Source organism: Podarcis vaucheri, assembly GCF_965113315.1.
Source record: "Podarcis vaucheri genome assembly, chromosome: 15".
NCBI classification, from domain to species: domain Eukaryota; kingdom Metazoa; phylum Chordata; class Lepidosauria; order Squamata; family Lacertidae; genus Podarcis; species Podarcis vaucheri.
In genome coordinates, this window is record NC_138753.1 from 43,889,925 (window position 1) to 43,910,821 (window position 20,897).

The window sequence follows — 20,897 nt, forward strand, 5'->3', positions numbered from 1 at the left end:
TAGAGCTGGAGGGGAGGCATAGCAGCCCCTGGCAAGACTGGGGAAAGGAGAGAAAATAGCCGCTGCCAACTAACCTGGGAGGTGGGGCTGTAATATCCGGAGCATCACAACAAGGTTGGGCTTTCAAGTTCTGCAGCCCAAACACTTACCTGAAGCCAGGACTTCCTAAAGGGCCTCTCGGCACCACGCTGCTGCTGACGTTTTTTCCACATGTGCTTCCTTTCCCCCTTTAGGTTTCCAGAAGCAATATGAATGCGCCAATTTTGGGGAGCAAGGGATCACGGTTGGCTGCTGGGATGTGTACCGGCATGACATTGACTGCCAGTGGATTGACATTACAGATCTTGTGCCAGGAGAATACTTCTTCCGGGTAGGCTGGGATTCTTCAGATTCTGGAGTGCTATCAGAGTCGCTAAGAGCCCATTCATGCCATCACCAAAACCAAGTGGCAGTAAACCTTTTAGGTGGTTAGTAGCATTCAGGTTGCAGGTGGTGGCGAGGAGTAAAGGGACCCCTGACCATTAGGTCCAGTCGTGACTGATTCTGGGGTTGTGGCGCTCATCTCGCTTTATTGGCCGAGGGAACCAGCATACAGCTTCCGGGCGAGGAGTACTGCATGTTTAAATGCCAGACAAAAGGGGCCAGTTAAGAATGGTGTTTCAGCTCTAGGACAGGGTGGCTGACTTAGGACCAGAAGTGCTTGCCATTCTTGGCTACTAGCCATGCTGGTTGGGGCCGAGGATCTGGAGTCCAGCAGCGGCTTGAGGGCCACACCAGTTCCTGTCCCTGATTTAGGAATCCTATAGATATTTTGCAACTTGTGAACTGGCCATTAGGCAACCTACAAAACCATAATATGCATTTCTCAAGATACTTCTTCAGAGTTAATTGCAAATAGAAAGCAAAGGACAACTTGAAAAAGTTTTTAAAATCCTTCCTGTGGTCACATTAAATATCAAGGTCTATTCATAAATACTTGATATGTTTGGTATAAGTATCAGCCTTGCGTTGCAGCATAGAATACATTTTATGCTATTCATTTTGTTTTAAGCTTTTATTATTATTTTATTGTTTTTGTACTCCTCTTGCCTTCATGACTGTTCTTAGGATTTTTATTTTTATAAGTAACAAGATCTTTGAAAAATGATAATGAAACCACAATAAAATAATCCAGTTTTTAAAAAATTCTGTGGGGTATAAATATTTACTTGGGTTTATCCCATCCAATTGGTGAACAATTGTGTCTGAAGTTGTGTAGAATGAGTAGCAAATAATTTCAGGGAAACAGATTGTTTTTATTCATTTAAGCTGTTAATATGTGATGTTAAGTTCTCAAAAAGGATGAAAAAGTTCAGACACAAAGAAACAGGATGTGAGAGAGTGCAGAGAACTGTGGTCTCCAAAATTAGTCATACTTTGAGTAGACCTATTGAACTGCATATTCCACACCTCCGCAAACAGGGTAGTTTGAATACATGCAGCCCCAGTTCCTGAATCAGAAACACAATTGAAGCACCTTGGTTGCACAAAGAAATTCCCCCACTTATGGATCAGGATCTGTCTTAGACAAGATGGCCCTAAGATCCCTGTGTCTGTCCTTTCCCAGATCATTGTCAACCCAAACAAAGAAGTGGCAGAGTCCGATTATTCCAATAACGTCATGAAGTGCAAGTGCAAGTACGAACTTCACCGGGTCTGGATGTACAACTGCCATATAGGTAAGTTCATTATTGAAGAAAGAGAAGTCTAGTGGCAGAGATGAGCTTTGCAACAAGGTGGTGATTCCGCGGTTTGTGTAAAGCAAAGGGGATCTGTGGCCTTGCAGGTGTTGCTGTTCTGTCACCCCTAACCAGGCAGGATTGCGGGAGCTGGAGTCTAACAACAACTGGAAGGGCACAGGTTGCCCACACTGGAGTGTACACATCAGAGTGTACAAGGATTCCTTCCTTTCTGCCCCCCCCACCCCCATTTCATTACTCATTTGTTAGAATGACATTTGCTTAGTTAATGGGCACTAGTTTATTCACTTCTGTAACTCCCATTCATTTTTCTCTTGTGATGGTTGTCAATATGAGACTAGGCCTGTAACACTGTCTGTTTCTTGGGAGTTTTCCACCCAGTTGGCATGACATTTCTAGGCATCCTACCACTCTTCCAATACATTGGACCAACCAAATTTCAGATAAAATCTACATTTCATAGGCAGTTTTAAAATACAGACAACTCCCCATTTAGATTGCTTTCTATGAGGAGACACGACTGTTCTTCATATGCTTGTCGCTTCTGTGTTTTCCATCCAGAACTGGCACAAAATATTTAGTTATTCTACTATCCAGACACACACAGTGGGGTCTCCAGTTTACATGGCATGGAGACTCAGCCTAACTCCTTCCTGTAACATTTCCCTGTAACATTTCTGTGACCTGTACAGGCTGCAAGTGAAATTAATTGGTTTTTGTTTGCAACTTATTTATCCGAATTCTCATTCGTTTGTTTTATTTAACTTATGTACTACACTTTGTTACAAAAAAATGCTAGAATAATTTACACAATTAAACAAATGAAACATGTTTTTTAAAAGAAAGTGCAACCCTAGCAAGGGACAATTTAGACGCTGTCTTTTCCCCTTTCTTCTCCCCCTCACCCCGACTGCAGCTGATGCCTTCAGTGACGAAATAGAAGAACAGTTTGATTTCAATGGACTCCTAAACAACCAAGTGTCTTAATTGGCCTCTTTTTAAGGAGGGAAGAATACCTTTTCCCAAGATTTCCCTAACCACTGCACAGAAAACTAAAGTAATCAAGCAAACAACTATGAACTTTTAAAATTAGCTTTGTAAGTTATTTTCAAGTGTGTGCTCCATGCCTACTTTATGGTGTTCAGCAGAAGAAAACGGGTTGACACTTATTTCACATCCATTCCAGCTGAATGACAATTTTGCACTACCTGCAAGACCTCCTTACCCTTCGTGGGGACCCTAACTTATTCACAAGGAATTATTTGCAAGCTCTCATCACACCTTTGTTCACTGCGGTGTACAGAGGCAGCAGCGCCACCTGCCCACAACCTGCGTAAAGGATGCCTGGTGCTGCCAAAATAGTTTCATTTTTAAGGGAATTCCTTTCTCGGCCTTCGTGTTCTGCCTTGATAAAGATTTGAAAAATCCGACTCTACACCACTGGCGCAGAACAGAAGAATCATGACACACGGAGGTATTGAGACACTCTGTCGTATTAATTTCCTGTACTGTCACACTCCTTGGCACCTCCTCCTCTGGGAGCACCTCTGACACTCAGTTTTGACAGAAGGTTTGAGATATCACAGTGAGGAAAAATCTGCCAAGTCATTTCATATATCTTGGTTTTTGATGCCACTAGACTGTGAATTTTTTTTAAGACAGTAAGCTATTCCCTTGCCTACGTTTTTCCTTTGGCCCATACCTTCCTGCCACCCCCTTCACTTCCCACCCCCACCATGAATACTGCAAATAAGAAACCCACTACCAAAGATAACTAATGGCTTTATGCCCTCGAGGTCACACATCCCTTCTTATTAAGTCAGGCTATCCTGTGATGGCGCAGGGAGGGAGAGCTTAAAAACACACACATCAGTAAATGCATAATGGTGCTGAGCACATGTGCCTCTGTTTGTTTGAGGCCATGCGCTTGCATTGCAACAGGTGCCGACAGATCTACACCCTACTTGAATCTCTCAAAGTGCTTTTTGTCCAGGAAAAGAAAGAGCTGGTGTGATTTGTGTTATTTCCAGTGACTAGAACCAGCTGCTGTCCTTTTATTGCATTTTGTTTTGTTTACTCTTCTGCTGCATGGTTAAAGAATGGGACTGCAAGACAGAATTAGTTCAACCTTGCCTCTCTGGAGCAGACCACAGTTCATCTAGTCTAGCCTTCTGCTTCCAGAAGCAGACAGCCAGGTGCTGCAGGATGTTCAGAAAGCAGGACAGCAAAGAGAACTGTCCTCTATTTGTCCTAAGCACCTGGTAATCAGAGGTGTACTGTATCTGTCCCTAGAGGCTCTGCCATAGCTACTAGTCATTGGTAGACCACGCTCTATGCCCCACTTGTTTTGGTACAATGGGTGAAGGAATTAAAAAGATACCTAAAGCTCAGGCAGAGAACACAAGAGTGATTTGGGAGCTTTCCCTTCTTAGAACCTCTCCATCACCTCCCTTGTGTGATGTGTGAAAATAAAAAAACTTCTATAACTGGAGAAATGAATTATAGACCCACACACGGTGCTATCAGAATTGTATTGTCCGCTAGTGGAGAGACTAAAAAGCAAGCTAGGTTCATCCCTCTTCTTAATCAAGGACTGAATTTTCCACAGCAAACCCATTCTCTCATCCTCCAGTTCAGGCTGCAAAATGAGAGTCGCTAGACCTTTTTTGCTTGGTAAATGAGGATTACGGAAAGACGTTTTAGCTATGCAAAATACTATATGAATAACTTGATGGTGATGGTTACTGTTTGTAGATGTTTTGCAGTAATGCACAAGAAGGATTTCATTGTCTGTTATTCTTTCCCCCATGAATAACCTACCTCTTAGGGGTAACGGCCAGTTCACATAGCCAGGCTAGGGCTGGCCCCTTTGTTCCTTCGGCAGGTGATGAGTGTAATCATTTGACCAGGAACCAAAGCCAGCACCCAAAGTCCACACTGCAGTGATGCCAAGCAAGCGATGTGGGGTGGTCAAGCAGGCCTGGCGCATGCGGGGGCAGGAGGAGCCACGCAGCAGCTACCAAGTTGAGAAGGGGGGCTTGCTTCCCATGGGTAGGAGCTGGATGAGACATCCAGAAGCCTTATTTGTGAATGATTGACAGCAGCAGTTTAGATTAGCCTGAGGACCACAACACAGGCCACCTCTATCCCTCCACCGTTGCTCCCATTATGCTATAACCAAAACAGAAAAAAATGTTGTCTGGAGCTGGGCTGTATGGAAATGCCAGGCAAGGTCTCCGACTACTACTGCAAGGGAGTGGGGGGCAGGAATCCGCCTTATACCTCTTCCACCACAGTGGAGTTTGTCAGAAACTTTGCCTCATTTTGGAAGAGTGAGGCTTGTTCCAGACTACCTGAGCCTGGCAGCTGTGCTACGTCAGCCATGTGGAGGCTGCAGCGGCGGCGGCAGCAGCATAGTAACTGCCAGAGCAGCTCCTCCAGTGTAGGACCACCTATGCAATACTGGGATCAGGAACACAGCTACAGCCCATGCTGCCCAGGATGTGGCCATTCTGAGAGGCAATCAATAGACGGGATTAGAGGGACATCAGAAGTTGCCTTCCAGCGAGTCAGACCATTTATCCATCCAGCTGAGCACCCTCTACTCTGACTGGCAGGGGCACTCCAGGACCTCCAAGGGAGAGCCTTCCATCACCGGCTACTTAATTTTAAGATTAACAAGCCATCGTCTGCAGGTGCCAAGGATAGGATTTTCTGCATCAAGCCATGTGCTCTGCCACTGAGCTGCGGTCCTTTCCCAGCACAGAAGCCTGCAAGCAGGAGATGCCTCTCACCTGCCAGAACTGCAGGCAGCTGCTCAGTTATGGTGGCTGAAGGCTGGGCTATCAGCTTAAGTGCTAAAGTTCTCCTCCTTTCCTGGCTGATATGGCCAGCAGTCAAACTCTTTCCATGTGACCTCAAGCTGCTTCTGGTGCCCATACGCTCTGGGGTAGAGCCCACATTGCTGAAGTGAAACAGATGGGTATGCAGAGGTCAGTCCAGAACTGAGTTAAGCAGGCTTGCTCCTTGTTCACAGCAATTGAGCCAGAGCTTCCAAAATTTAGGCCCTGAGCCTCATTCCAATGCAAGGGTTTCCAACATTTCTCAAACTTGGGCCCCCCAGCTGTTGTTAGTCTACAACTCCCATCATCCCTGATCCCTGGTCCTGCTAGCTAGGGGTGATGGGAGTTGTAGTCCAACAACAGCTGGAGATTAGGTTTGAGAAGCACTGTTAATCAGTAACAGGCCTGCTCAAGTGGAGCCACAATGGGCTGACCTGGATTCCCAATGTTGTGCATCACCGCTGGTTACTGAGGCAGAGCGACAGGGGAGCAGAGAGCTTGACACTGCCATGGAGCCAGCCCATGACACTCCATGGTCCTGATGCTTCAGCCAAGCCAAGCTCGCCACTGGCTTTCCCCTTCCTTCTTCCGTTGGTAACTGGCAGCGACACACAGCTTGGGGAAGTCAGGTGCTGGCGGTGGCCTTGCAACTAAAGGAGAGGGCGAGAGAAGAATGAATCTCTACCTGACCCACTGAAGAATTGCAGCCACCTCCCACAATCTGCTGCCAGGCAGGATTGATCTCCTATACTTGTTTGTTCCAGGTTGGTTTTTTACAAACACAACTTATGGCAAATGGGCAGTTTTCTCTCTCTTATCACTAACGGAGAAGAAAGTTAAGATCCAGAAGGAGCCCACTTCCCCAAAAAGGAACCAGTTAGAGAACAGGAAGTAGTTGTTACAAGATAGTGGGCAACAGAGGATTCAGAAAACCACCGTGCATGTTGATTTGTGTATTAACAGCTTTAATTTTAAAGAAGAAAACCCAGAAAAAAATATTTACAAACTTCAGTAAATAAGATATTGACTCCTGCAAACATGTCTCTCTCCTGTCTTCTTGTAAACTAAAACAGCCCCCCCCCCCCTGGGCGGGGGCAGGAATGTGTGTCTCACTGGTTCTTCCTACATAACTGAATGGAAGTTTTCCTTCCAGTGAGTTTGCAGCTAAGTGCTCGCCTACAGGGGGGCTCAATGCGGGGTAGAAGCAGATAGAGCTGGGGCATCTCTGGCCCTCCTGATGCCGTTAAGACCCTGCTTCCCGTCCGGTCCAGCAAGCATTTGCACTGGGGTCAGGGATGGTTGGAGCTGCGAGAGTCCCCCACCCCTTAAGTATACATTCTGCCTCCATCTCATCTCTTCAATGCACAGCGGCTCCTCTGGGAAAATTTCTAGTGGGCGAATGACAAGGAAGCTCTTGATCCTTCAGCTGCTGCGCTCCCCCCCCCCCCCCGGAGATCCAAACCTGATTTTCAAACACACACACACACACAGAACCTGAAACAGGTGAATGGAGGGGGCAGGGGGCGCACCTTCTGCACTCCCCCCCCCCCTGGAAATTGCGTGCTCTCCTCTCCACTTCACGAGAGGTTTGGAAGAGACATGGAAAGGGAAACCAAAATTGTCCAGTTCCACCTTAATGGGCCCAAGGAACGTCCCGTGCAAACAATACACCAGATCCCAGCCCCGGCCAATTTTTCAGAGTGCCGGTTTTTAAATTAAAATAGTATCAGCCAAGTCACATATACATAGAAGAAAACCTTTATAAGGTATTTCAGTTCTATTGCACTTGGCTAATTGGGACAGTTCTCTTATTGTGCTAAAGCGCCCTCTTGTGGTGCCTGTGTGAAGGTCAGCCTCCTTTCCAGCAAGTGTCAAGGAAGTTCAGTGCCCAACAATCACTCTCATGGGCTTGGAATCCCTGTCCAGTTTCAAACACAACCAGCCACCGTCACCACCAACTCCTTACTACTTCCATAGTAAAAGAGCCAGCTGAGCACAGATGAGGCCTGCAATCATCGTACGTGAGGAGTACAGTTTTAATACCACCCCCAGACCATCACCTCAAGCCACACAGGGCAACCTGCTTTTTACTCTGGCAAGCTTGTGCTTTCTGCTGGATCCAGCACTTGCCAGCCGGAGCTCCGTGGAGGTTTGCGCTGTAATCCCAGGGCCCTGGTCACCAGCCTCCGAGCCACTGCCACGTCCGTCTGAGGTCTCTCTTTGGCCAGCTGAAGGAGCTCTGCGGGGAATGGAAGAGGAGAAGGAGTGGTGGAGCAAAAGGGGTGCAGTGGGAGAGAGACGCAGGCTGGTCCGGGGGGGGGTGGAGTCTGAAGGGGGTTTGGACTCCCAGGCTCTCTTTCCCAGTACGGAGATGGGCTGGTCTAGACATGAAGGCAGCTGGGTGGGGGCATAGCATTGCAAGTGATGAACACCGTTTTTTAAGACTTCACAATTTTTTGAAAAAAGCCAAGCATGAACACTATCACCTCCCTGAAAGTATATTAAAAAAGAAAATCAGCACCTCAGAGAGAAAGCTTCTCACTCAGTCCACTTCCTGATAAGAGCCTGGCTAAATTCACTGGGCCAGTTCACACATAACAGGAATTACCGTATTTTTCTCCCTATAGGACACACTTTTTCCCCTCCAAAAATGAAGGGGAAATGTGTGTGCATCCTATGGGGTGAATGCAGGCTTTCGCTAAAGCCTGGAGAGCGAGAGGGGTCAGTGCGCACCGACCCCTCTTGCTCTCCAGGCTTCAGGAAATTAGCCCCCCAGGCCGGCAAGCTCCGGGAGCGATGGTGAGGATGCGCAACCTCACCTTCAATCCCGGCCCCCCAGCCCCGAGGCTAAAAACAAAGCCAGGACAGCTAGCGGGATCCATCCCGCTCGCTGTCATGGCTTCTTTGCTTTTTGGGGCTCGGGGGGGGGATAATTTTTTTCTTTATTCCCCCCCCCAAAAAAAATATATATAAATGCACCCTATGGGCCGGTGCACCCTATAGGGCGAAAAATACGGTATAGCTTCCCGATACAAAAATGTGTCTGTGAACTGACTTGGATACTCTCCCCTCTTCCGATGTGTGCAGGAGGAAATGGTTGAAGGCATCCACCTTGGAAACAAGCCACAGTTTCCCATCACATCCAAACATGGGTACTGTGGTTTGTTGAAACTCCACTTAGCGGACAAACCACTGTGGCAAATGCAGACTACTTCACAATTGCGTAGTGAACTGGGATGAGTTTGAAACCAGAACACATTTAAAGCTTAAACAATATAAAACCAGCACCCCTTCAACACACAATTATGCTGACATTTCATATCCCTTCCTTTGCAATATGCTGACAGTCTGGTTCTCTGCAGCAACTGAGTCCTGCTCTTTTCAACAGTGTTGCTGCTGCTGCTGCTGCCTTTCACAGCTGGTCTCGCCCTCATTAACGCTCACACTATACAATGCTTTCTCTCTAAGCCAGGAGTGGGGAACCTGTGGCCATGCAGAGGATGTTGGGACTCCAGCTCCCATCAGCCTCAGCCAGCATGGCTAATGGTCAGGGGGGGATGGAAGCTGTGGTCCAGAAACAAGAGCCACAACTTCCCCACCACCACCTCTGCTCTAGACAAACTCTGCTACCAGCTTTCAGTCCCAGATCACAGCCCCCACTTCAATAATTCCATTATCAGAACTCAAGGGCAAGTTCCCATGAGGCAAAAACAAGCAAGCCGGGATCAAAGCCAGGCCACTGAGCATGTGGCCTGTGGGAAGTCTCAAGGGTCAGAGAGAAAGAGGTCCAGAAGCCCCTGGGCCTGAAGTTTCCAGCCCAAGTGAACCTTCCTGCATCTGCCACACCAGGTTCAAAAACCACTGTATGATCCTTGTTTGCTCATTAGCTAGACTTTAAACCTCAGATCAGAAACGTGGGGGCCTCTAAGCCCCAGCCAGTGTCCCCTTTGTGAGGAGGAGGAGGCAAGGACCTTGGAAGTACAAAGAGACGAAAGAGGAAGCTGGAAGGGCAGCACTCTGACCCTCTTACATAGTTCTTTGGGAAGAGGGACTGACTGTTCAACCACTCTGGGAATTGTAGCTCTGTGAGGGGAAGAGGGGTCTCCCAACAACACTCTCAGCACCCTTAACGAACTACAGCTCCCAGAATACACTGAGAGAAGAAGCCATTACCACTTAAAGTGGTCTGAAACTGCTTTACACATACAGAGCAGGTGGGGCTTTAGACCTTAGCAGTAAAGTGACAGACATCCGTCTACATATGTGAGTAGGTCATTGCCTCTTGGGAGGTGGGGTGCCAGAGGTCTCTGAAGCAGCAGCAGCTTCAAAAATGCTCTTACTTGGCCGCTGAAGAGCCTTGATTTTTGACTGCCTTGTTCCGTGGATGAGGTGTCGGATCTTTAGGGAGGTATAGCTCTGTTCCAAGGCTTGAGAAGCTGAAAAAGAAAGTATGATTTTTCAGAAATAAGACCAAGCATGATTTTGGACTATATCTCCCAACAATCCCAGCAGGCACACGCTGCCTGGGGCTGATGGACATTGTAGTCCAATCACATTATCTGGAGGCCACCAGCTTGTGGAAGGCTGACCTGAACTCTCTCCCACAGTTGCCACAGAGGGAGTCAAATTATTTCTGGAGCAAAACATAGATTGATGCCATGATTGTTGCCCAGTGCTTGGGAGTGTCAAATGTCTAGGGCAGATTGTTCACGCCCATTCCTCCCTACACATACAGCCACTGAGTGAGTGCACAAAAGGCTCCCCCAGCAACAGGAGCCAGGAGCCAGAGGGGATGCATATCACACACATTTGGTTCCCATGCAACCCCAAACCATGGTTTTGCCTCTGGAAAGCAAGGATTGGGCTCAAGCCCTGCCCCTTCCAATTCCATTTCCTAACTTCCTATTTTGTGCAAACCATGGTTTGTTGATTCAGGTATCATAGCAACAGGAAGGGAGAGAGTCCAAGCTTCACTTGCACAATAGCAAACCATAGTCTGCCATTCCACATGAACTGCCTCTCTCCACAATCCATCAGTTACCTCCCTTTTATTACTCTCCTTGGCAGGGAACATTCCCTAAGAGTTGGGAGGACCAAGGAAGATCAGCTGCCTAGGAGATAAACAAACAACAGATGCAGAGACAGCCAGAGGTTCCTCCTTCCCGATACGTATGTCATTTGTAACCAGCTCTGTTTGTCTTGTGCATTCTCATGATCTGAGAATGCCGTCATTGGAGTGGGAAGGAGAGGAAAATGCAGCAGACACAATTTAAGGGAAAAACAGGGGGGACATTGGTCAGCCCTAAACTCACAGGCATTCCTACAGAAAATCCAAAATTACCTGCTGCCAAACTGGAGAAGATCCCAAGAGCATGAGTATCATCGACCCACTGTAGCTTAAATCCACTCTCTCTAAAAGACAGACCACAGTGTTGCTTATCAGTTACATGAAGCCACAGATAGTTCCACCCAGATAAAAATATTAACAGAGGGCCTCTCTCTCTCCAAGGCACCCACACCTTCCCAGTTGTACACCCTTGTCCCCAGGCCACACCTCTCACTGGCCCTGCTTTGCTTCCTCCTTGAAGGCTTTTCCCTGGCTGGAATGTGTCCCTAAACTCTGCATCATGCGTCTGGGTTGCTAACATCTCCAGGTCTGAGTTGGGCACATGCCCTGCTTGAAATTTCATAGATACCAGTCAGTATGTGCAGCCCTGAACCAGATGGACCAATCGTCTGATTCAGTGTAACACCACTTCCAGCATTCAGCCAGTCCCGACCAGGAAGTCCCTTGCCCGTCTACTTACTGGAACTCTGCAAAGGCCTCCAGAAGATGCTCAGTTTTTAGCAAGGGCGAAAAATCATATATCTCTAGCACATGGCCAAAATCTCCTTCATTGATCTGTGCTTCCCCATAGCTGGAGTAATCAAATTGGATTTTCTCAATGCTTATGTCCTTTATGGTCAAGTAATTTGTGATCTAGGGGCAGGAGAAAAGAAGAGAAAGAACATTGCAGGGACAAGAAATATTTACAGATAGGAAACATCTGTACATAGAACACAGTCAGGATCAAGCTACACCATCAGCAGAAACAGGTGGCAAAGATTTTTCTAGACCACTGTACCACTTCAGCATGCAGATGTACTGCTGCATTTTTCAACATTTCCCCATTAAAAATCACCCTGGAAGTAGAAAACTAGAAAGCTAGTCTTCTGTTTTCTTCCACGTCAGTTGTGGGGTACCTTTGAACCTACAGAAGGTGCTGAACTGTAACTGCATTAGCCTTGGTCATTGGCCAGGCTAACTGATGGGACTTGTAGTTCAGCCACAGGGTTGAGTCTGGTATTGATACATAGTCCAAACCCGGTTTGAAGTCCAGATCACGATAACAGTTTCATAATTTTTGACCTGGTAATATATTGTGTCCGACATTTCCAAAGGGGAAGAAGATTCCCCGATAGCTTGCAAAGAGCTTGCCCACGTGCAAAGATCAGGGTCTCCTGCCCTTTTGCCTCTGACTGAAGACCCAGCAAACACAGGAGCCAAGCCAAGTTGATCTTATCGCCTGATCACAAAAAAATAAGCCTCTTACTTAGCTGATCTCCCTCCCTCCGCAGCCCAGCCACTGGCCGAGAGAGACCAGTAAGGAGAGAGTAGATTACAACAACTTGGGCTGGTCTGAAGTCCACATCCAGGACTCACCCCTCAGCTGCTGCTTCCCCCCACTTTACGTCCTCCTTCCTCCTTATTTCAGGCATCATGATATATCAGTATCTCACAATTTTTAGCTGGTGATATATCTGTTGAAAACTATAAATCACCAAGGCCTCTTCAGCAGCATCCCCACACCTGCTCTAGGAGCTTGTTTTCCATATGCAAAGAGCAGGTGGTATTCTGTGCTAGTCCTGCCCTGAGGAGACCCCCTGAGGCAGGACGCAGCTGAATACAACCTAGGAGTTTCCCCCTCGGGGAGCCTTCAAACATGCCACACCCCACCAACAGCCTCAAGTGGTACAGTCCAGAGACACATCCACACCCTACAGTCAAAGCATGACTATACCACTTTAATAGCTGTGGCTCCCTTCAAAGGATCCTGGGAACTGTAGTTTGTACAGACTGCTAGGAGTAATTAGGAAAACATTAAGCAGCTACAGTTCCCAGGGTTTTTCTGGGGAAGCCAGACTGCTAAAATGGCAAGAGAGTGGATGGTGCAGGCCTGATCCAGTAACAGTTTCCCCCCACACGATTCTGCTGATCCACCTCTCCCTTTTTTGTGTCGAAGGGCAGCTCTACACAAGAGGGGCTTTGGGGTGCTGGCTCAGCCCCAGAGTAATCCTTTGTTATGCTGCTTGTTGCTGAAACTGAGGAAGGATCCTATGTCAGGGATAAAGGACCCAAATCTGCCTGTGGAGGTTCAGTCCCTGGCGTCTCCGGGTAAGGGTGGGAGAGACCCCCTTTGAAATTTGGGGGAGCTGCTGCCCATCAGTGTAGACCAGGGGTGGAAAACGTGATGCCTCCAGGTACAGTTGGACTACAACTCCCATCACCCTGACAGCTGGCCATGCTAGCTTGTAGCCCAATAACGCCTGGAGGCTCTTCCTGGAGTAGGGAAATACTAGATGGACCAAGAGTCTGACTCAGTAGAAGGCAGCTTCCTAAGTTCTTAATCATTCTGGAAAGCGCTGTAGCTCTTTCCAGAAGGCCCCAGAGTCAACCCTTGGCAGCTCCAGACAAAAAGGAGCTTCCATAGGTAGCAGGAGACCCCTTTCCCGAGAACTTAAAGCGCCACTGCCAGTCACAGTAGACCAGGATGGGGAAGCCTTTTGAGCCCTGGAGCCACCGTTCCCCATGGGCTTAAGCCATGTGGTTTGCTCTGCGTGACCCAATCATGGCTTCTTTGGGAGAAGCAAGCCACAAATGCTGGTTGGGATATGATGCAAACCAGCTGCACTGTGGTTCGTCTCCCTGCTGGAGGGAGGAAGCAGCAAAGTGGAATTACTAGAGTTGTGGGACCAACAAGCAGCCTGGGCACAATGTGGCTAAAAGAAACCACACTGAATGGCTTAACACAGCCTTTGCCAACCTGGTGCCCCCCCCCAGATGTTTTGGACCACAACTCCCATCAGCGCCAGCAGGGGTGGAGGAAGAGGGGGACGGTGGGGGCAGGCCGTCCCAGGTGTCACCACCGAGGGGGGTGACAAAATGCCAGGCGACACTCACCATGGGGCCTGCAGCATGCCAGCAGGCTCCACACTGCCCCAAACGGTCTGCCCGCCACCTCCTCCTCAGCTGTAGGGCAGCTGAGTGGGAGGAGGCAGGCAGACTCCTCGGAGGCCCTGTGGAGTGTCCTGCCCAGCCCCGCCCCTAGGCACAAGGCACGCACGCTGCCCCAGGCGCCCAATTGGCTTGCTCCGACGCTGAACACCAGGCAGCACAGCAGAAAGGGCTCCTGGTTTAGCAAAAGCTGCCTTAGTGTTCCACAGCCATAGTGCTAAACCATGGTTTACTGTTACATCTGAATGCAACCATAGTTCTAAACCTTGGCTTACTGTTACGTCTGAACCAACCCACTCAGAAACAAGTCTGTAAGTTAAAACTATTACCTCTTGTAAGAGTTCAGTGCCACAATCCTCCTCAAAGATGCTGTCTTTTTCTTCCACTGCAGAGTGCCCCACACTTCTATCTCCAGAAGAGAATTCTAGCTCAGGCCACTGGTTACCTTCCAGGTCTACCACTGCTTTCTCCTGGCTTTCAAATACGAGGTTGGCTTTATCAGGATCAGATAGAGATGTACTCAAAAAGGGGAGAGCCTGTGGATCCAACACGGGTCGATCTTTGCTACTTTCCATTACAGGAGTGGGTGCCCCATCTGGCCCAGAATCACAAGGACTACTTTGACCCTGAGCGTCCCCGTAGGACTCTGTTTGGCTACACTCCAGTGCCTCAGTGCAGTCCTTGTCCTGGGTTTCCAGTGCTGATGCCTCTGGGCTTCGTTGGAATGCAAGGTCATCCACAGCACCATCTTCCGGCAAGGGCAGCATCTCGCTACATTCTACCTCAGTGGCACATGCACAATCATCACCCTTATCTTCTGCAAGGGAGAGATCATTATAAGGCTCCGACAAAATGGCATCTGCAATGTCTCTCACATGGTCTTCCAGAACAGGTGGGAAAACACCACTTTCCAGTACAGGGGAATCCTGGTTTTCTGCAACTGATAAGCTTACGCTCAACTCTAGAGCAACAGCATCTAGAGGTCTCTCATTCTGGCCTTCTGACAAAGGATGACGTCCACTTTCTTTGGACAGCACCCCACCAGAAGGCTCTTTCTTCTGCTCTTCTGGAAGGCCTGAGGTTTCACAGCACTCTAGGACCAAAGCATCTCTGCTATCTTTACTAGGGCTTTCCAGTCCAGTCAGGCTTGGGCTCCTCTCCAGCACTGAGACTACCTGGCCGACGTTGCTTTGGCCATCCGGCTTTGATGGATTAGACACACATTCTGACAGAAGGCAGCTTGAGTGCTCCATAGCCCCTTCGCCACTTCTACTACTGAGCTCCAAATTATCTGTACACATCTCTCTAGGGCTTTCAGCCTCTGGGTGATGCACGCAGGGATCACTGCTGGCAGGTAAGCTGTTGGAAGCTGGAATCCTTTTGGTGCTATTTGTGGCACTGGACATCTGGTGACCATCCTCACTGACCTCACTCGCAAAGGCCTCCGCACCTTCCTGCCTCAAGCCCTCAGGCCTCTTGCGCATGGCTCTGGGAACATACAGAGCTCGGTCTGGCTTCCTCCGGGGCTGCCTCCTGCCCCGGCCTCCTCCTTTCCGGCCTTGAGAGCCATCTGCCAGCATGTCCATGTGATGTGGGCCTCCTCTGGGTCGGCCTCCTCTGCTTCTCGACTGGGGAGGGTGGCCTGAGCTGGGGGCACTGCTACAGGAGCCATTTTGATCATCCGGTTCATCTGGCAACCTAAACCCAAGAGAGGAAGAACAGCAGCAGAAAGGAGACGTTCCAAGCAGCTCGTCATGTGGGAACTCCCTGAGAACTGCTCCCTTTCAGGCACGGGACCCCAAAACAAATCCAACCTTACCTAACCCTATTGCAAGTTTACTCCAAATTAAATCTCCCTGTGGCCCTCTGGGACTACAACTCCCATCATCCCTGACCACTGACCACATCCCTGGTTTGCCGCTTTAAGCGCATGAACATCAGGTCCTGCTTACATATTTCTTAGAGAGTAGGAGCTGATAGACCTTTCCAATGGACCACCCAATTACCAACCCTCCCCCCCACGTCAGGGGGCAGCTTCAAAGGAGCTCGCTGTCAGCATCAATCCCATCAGCCAGTAGCTCATGTTTCCCAGAATTCCTGTTTGCTCCCTAGCTTCTGAATTCCTCAACACTCAGGAGCCCGGCTTACATTTTACATAATGGATGCACTGTGTAGCCGAGCAGTGGGGAACCTCCCAAATGGAGTCTGAATTTGGCTTGCAAAGGCTGTCTTCCCAAGCCATGCCCACTTGCCCCACACCGGATGTCCTATATGGAAGGTGTGGGGCAGATGCAGTTGGAGCTGTCTGCTGAAGGAGGGTTTTGCCAACACCACTGACCATCAGCACTTGCAAACCCCTGAGGAAAATGCCTCCACTGATGTCATGCTGACAGCAGGCAATTGGCAGATGAGCAGCTCAGCCCACCTGTCAAAATGCCCCACTGGAATTGTGGGAGATAAGAATTCAGCCCACAGGCTGGGAAAGTTTCCCTGCTGCAGTCCCTGCCCTTGGGGAGAAGGTGAGTCAAGGGCTGTAGAACTGTGAGAGCCCAACCTGATCGCTGAGTGACAGACCACCGTCCTCCTCCTCCAGCCTTCTCCAACCGAAAAGCTGCTCAGCTGGTCGACATCATCCACAGTCCTGTGGATCAAGTAACGCAGGCGACTGGACAATGGAGGAAACAAGAGGACTCTGGAAAAGGAAAGGTAAAGGACAGAAGAGTCAGCAGGGAGTGGTCAGAGGTTGTGCCAGATGTCCCCCAATTTCTGGCCATTTTGCAGCTGTGGTAAAAGCAACTTGCATTCATAAGGAAGGGGGTGGGGAAGACTAAAGCCCTCCAGATATCACTGAACTACAACGCAAATCATCTCTAACCATCAAGGGTGTTTTTTTAGTGTACAGTCAAACACCAAATGTGAGGTTGGAAAAATGTGCATTTGGACAGCTGATAATGTACAGTTTGAAAAAATGGGGAGGGAGATATCAGACATATTAAGCATAAATGCATGTGAAGACAGGCCCCGGCGGATGGAGCGGACAAGACCAAGAGTGGGTCCAACGGTCAAGAAGGCAGTTTCTGCATATGCTGTCGAGGGAAGTGAGGGGCAGATGGGGCTTGTCCACCTGGGAAGGAGGCCCACCTAGGAGAAGGAAAACTCTGATCCTAAACCTCCACTGCCTAGTGGAACAGCTTCAGGAGAAGAAAAGACTCAGGAGTAAACCCTACACAAATCCGGAGCGAAGTCCCTAAGGCAGTTGGGTGGTGCCTTGTACGCCTTCTTCCAGCAATGTCTCGCTCTGCTTTCCTTTGGACCGCATGAGCGGTCTTGTCGTCTGGGCAGCCCAGGACCTCCATACAAAGAGCCCAGGCTTGTGCCCCAGGGACGTCACTTCGGTGCTGCAAATGCAGCAGTTTGACTTCACCCCCCGAGGCCCACTCCACTGTATCTCAAGACAGACAGGTGCTAACAAATAGGCAATGGCTGGAACAGAATGAGCACATATTATATAAGCGTAGAACCAACAGCTTCCATACTTAATTTAAGCTGCCCAAGAAATATAAAGCACCTTCCTCTTTTTCATCTTTGGGCAGGGAGTGTCTCACTGCAACCTTGAATAGTAGATACCTTTAAAGAACTCCATTTTCTGTGCCTGCAAGTTGTGGAACTAGAGCAGATTCATCAATGAATCGTTGCTCTATAGCACAGAAGGACTCCTAAGCCCTGGGGAGAAACTGCCAGTGATACAGGGTAGAAGTAAGGAGCAAGCACACTTTGTATTTGCCCAGCCTTTCTTTTTCCCTTTTCCATTTTTTTTGGGGGGGGGGAGGGTGTCTGATTGGTATTGGGGCCTGTGCTATTTAACTTGTTCATAAAGAATCTAGAGTTTGGGGTGAGCAGTGTGGTGACCATGTTTGCTGATGATAGTAAACTGTGCAGGACATTAGAACAGGAAGGGAAGAGCTCCAAAGAGACCTTTCCAAATGGAGGGAATGGTCAGTAAAACGGCAATGTAAGCAAGTGTAAATTAGGGGCAAAAAATAATAATTTCACATGAGGTCCGAACTGGCAATGACTGACCAGGAGTGAGACCTTGGAGTTCTGGTGGAGAGCTCAATGAAACTGTTTACCTGATGTGTGGGAGCTGTGAAAAAGGCAAATTCTATGCTGGAAATCATTAGGGGGGAAACTGAAAATAAAACTGCCAATAGGATAATGCAGTTATACAAATCTATGATGCAACCACATTTAGAATACAGTGGTGCCTTGGGTTAAGTACTTAATTCGTTCCGGAGGTCCGTTCTTAACCTGAAACTGTTCTTAACCTGAAGCACAATTTCTGGGTTAGCGGAGTCTGTAACCTGAAGCGTATGTAACCCGAGGTGCCACTGTACTGTATACAGTTCTGGCCATCTCATTGCAAAAAGGATATTGCAGAGTTGGAAAAGGTTCAGAAAAGGGCAGCCAAAATGACCAAAGGGATGGAGAAACTCCCTATGAGGAAAGGTTACAGCATTTAGGGCTTTTAGTTCAGAGGACAGGTGAGGAGGAGGAGACATGACAGAAGTGTGTCAAATGATGTACAAAAGAAAGTATTTATTCACACACCACACAGTTAAACGGTGGGATTCAGTTCCACAAGCAGGAGCGATGGACACCAACGTGGAGGGGTTTGAAAGAGGGTCAGAGAAATCCAGGGCTGTAAGTGGCTACTAGCCACAATGGCTCCGCTCTGCTTCCAGAGTCAGAGGCAGCAGCCCTGAGGGCCAGAAGCTGGGAATCACAGGCGCGGAGGCTGCTGTTGAGTTCGTTTGCCTGGTTTCCTTAGGCACCTGGTGGGCCACTAGGAGAGCAGGATGTGAAACTGAACAGGCCTTAGGTCTGATCTAGTAAGGCTCTTCTTAGGTCCTTAGCCTTTTCTGAACGTGGTCGGTACCCAAGGCGCCTTCCAGCTGGGGCACCTGCAGTGCTGGACTTGGGAGACCAGCGCTAGCAAGCCTGGTGTCCTCTAAATGTTGCTGGATGCTGCCTCCAATCAGAGCCAGCCAATGGCCAGGGACCTGGAAGGCACCTCACTGCCTCACCTGCGGCAGACAAAGGCCTAAAGCAGAGGAGGACCGCAGCATCCACCAGCTGCTGACAGGAGCCACTTACTTCTCCAGCTGGTTGTGAAGCAGGAAGTGGTCCAATTCCTCCACAATCTTGTTGACAAAGTCATTCTCTGTGGGGGAAAGGAATACACCGTCCAAACAGCGCAGCGCCAGGGTGACGGTGGGGTGGTGGCCTGTCGGGAGGAGACAAAGCAGGGTTAGCCATCCGACTGGTTAAAAAGAAATGTATTCACTTTGTTAGAACAATGAAGCATGGCAAGTTAATCAACAGGCTTGATACTCGTTTGCAGATTACATTTTTTTGAAAAAGCAAATTTACTGTAAAACAGTTAAAAGTAACTTTAAAAACAACTTGCTGTAAAATGAACGCAGGTGGGTTAGGTTACCAGAAATGGGAATGAGTTAGTGAACTTCTTAGGAAGATAGGAAGCCGCCTTGTGGTCAGTATTGCCTACACTGGCCGGCAGCAGGAGGGAAGTGTCCCTCAGCCCCACCTGGAGATGCTGGGACTGAACCTGGGAGCTCCGGCATGCACAGAAGATGCTCTAAGCTGGTCTTTCCCTAACTTGGGTCTCCAGCTCCCATCATCCCTGCTAGCAGGACTAGCGGGCATAGAAATTGCAGTCCAAACGCAGCTGGAGACCCAAGTTCTGGAAACGCTGCTCTCACCAGTGGGCTGTTCTGCCCTTCCTCCTCCTAATTGGCTGTGTCGAAAGACCAGCTGCAAAGTTCTTTAGAAAGGGGAATTCATGAAAAAGAGCATCTCTGCTTCAAAGAGACAAGTTTTTAAAAGGCAGCTGGCACCAGAAACTGAGCGTCCTCGAGGGTCCGTCTGAGGGGTCAACTGGCCGGGGCGCCAAACCCAGGACGGGGGGGGCGCTTTTAGGAGACAAAGGCAAGAGGGAAAGGAGAAGCCCTGGGGGCGAAAAGACCTCCAGGAAGCAGGCGCCTTTTCTCGCTTTGAATCGGAACCATTTTGCCCCCCCCCTCCCTCGCGAAAACGCTGCCGGGTCCGGGGGGGGGCCTGGCAAGCGAGGGGGCGGCGGAGGCTCCGTCCTTGCGGGGCCCCAGCGCCGCGCCTCCCTCCCGCCGCCCCGCCGCCCCGCCGCGCCCCCTTCCCTGCCCGCTCGCCCGGAGGGGGCAGCGGCCTCGCCACGGACAGCCGGCTGGTCGCCCCGCCGAGGGCACGTACCGCAAGGCCCGGCCTGCGAGGGCTCCCGGGGCGGCGGCGGCGGCGGCGGCGGCGAGGATTGCGGAGGCTCCTCCCTCCCTCCGCCGGCGGGGGCTGCAGTTACAATTGCTGCCGCAGCTCCTCCTGCTGCCCTCCCCTTTTATTGCCTTCTGTGTGTGGTTGGAGCAGCCGCACAGCGCCACCTCCTGCTCTTGGATCGGGCGCAAAAAGCGCGCAGCCGGCTCCCTTCCACAGTCATCTAGGAGGAAATGGGTTAGCTTACACCGTCTCTCGCCCTTTAAGGAAAGGTGGGCTACCATTACAAGAAACTAGCTTCTGAATACGCAAAGCTGGTCTGCATTTCTGTGAACCATCCATACCTGGCCAGGTGGGGTCAAAAAAGAAGAGAGGCGGGTGAAGCTTCCCGTTTTAGGATGAATTCAGCGGCAGCACACTGGCAGGACTGAGATTGCAGTCCTAATCCCATTTATCTAAAAGTGGGCCTCATTGAACTCAGTGGTAATTAACTTTGGAGTAGATAAGCGTAGCATTGCACTACCTAGCTACCTCTGAACACTTTTATGAAGCTTCCAGCAATGCAATTATACGTTTACTCAGAACTAAACTCTACTGAGTTCTGTGTATAGAATTGCAGCCTGCACATTGTGTACAAGCTATGCATGCTGCTTCTTTGTTGATTACTCGTAGCTGAGTAAGATTCTCTTCCATGAACACAGTGGGTCCGTGACTGTGGAGGCC

At 49.3% G+C, this 20,897-nt stretch overlaps 2 protein-coding genes across 2 annotated transcripts in view; one reads left to right on the plus strand and one right to left on the minus strand.

The window, feature by feature from the left end:
* LOXL2 (lysyl oxidase like 2) overlaps positions 1-6,618 on the plus strand; it is a 102,132-nt gene extending 95,514 nt beyond the window's left edge. Inside the window, exons 12-14 of the mRNA XM_082200410.1 lie at positions 234-370; positions 1,607-1,718; positions 2,656-6,618. Coding sequence (XP_082056536.1) covers positions 234-370; positions 1,607-1,718; positions 2,656-2,726 — 320 coding nt within the window. The 3' untranslated portion in view covers positions 2,727-6,618. The remainder of the gene's footprint in view (positions 1-233; positions 371-1,606; positions 1,719-2,655) is intronic.
* A 981-nt stretch (positions 6,619-7,599) lies between these two features.
* Positions 7,600-20,458, minus strand: R3HCC1 (R3H domain and coiled-coil containing 1; the record flags this gene model as incomplete). Its single annotated transcript, XM_082200174.1, has 9 exons — positions 7,600-7,820; positions 9,922-10,017; positions 10,923-10,993; positions 11,389-11,561; positions 14,186-15,554; positions 16,411-16,548; positions 19,011-19,140; positions 20,160-20,285; positions 20,422-20,458. The coding sequence occupies 9 exons, from the start codon at positions 20,456-20,458 to the stop codon at positions 7,669-7,671; spliced, it is 2,292 nt and encodes a 763-aa protein (XP_082056300.1). The 3' UTR covers positions 7,600-7,668.
* Positions 20,459-20,897: the final 439 nt, after the last annotated feature.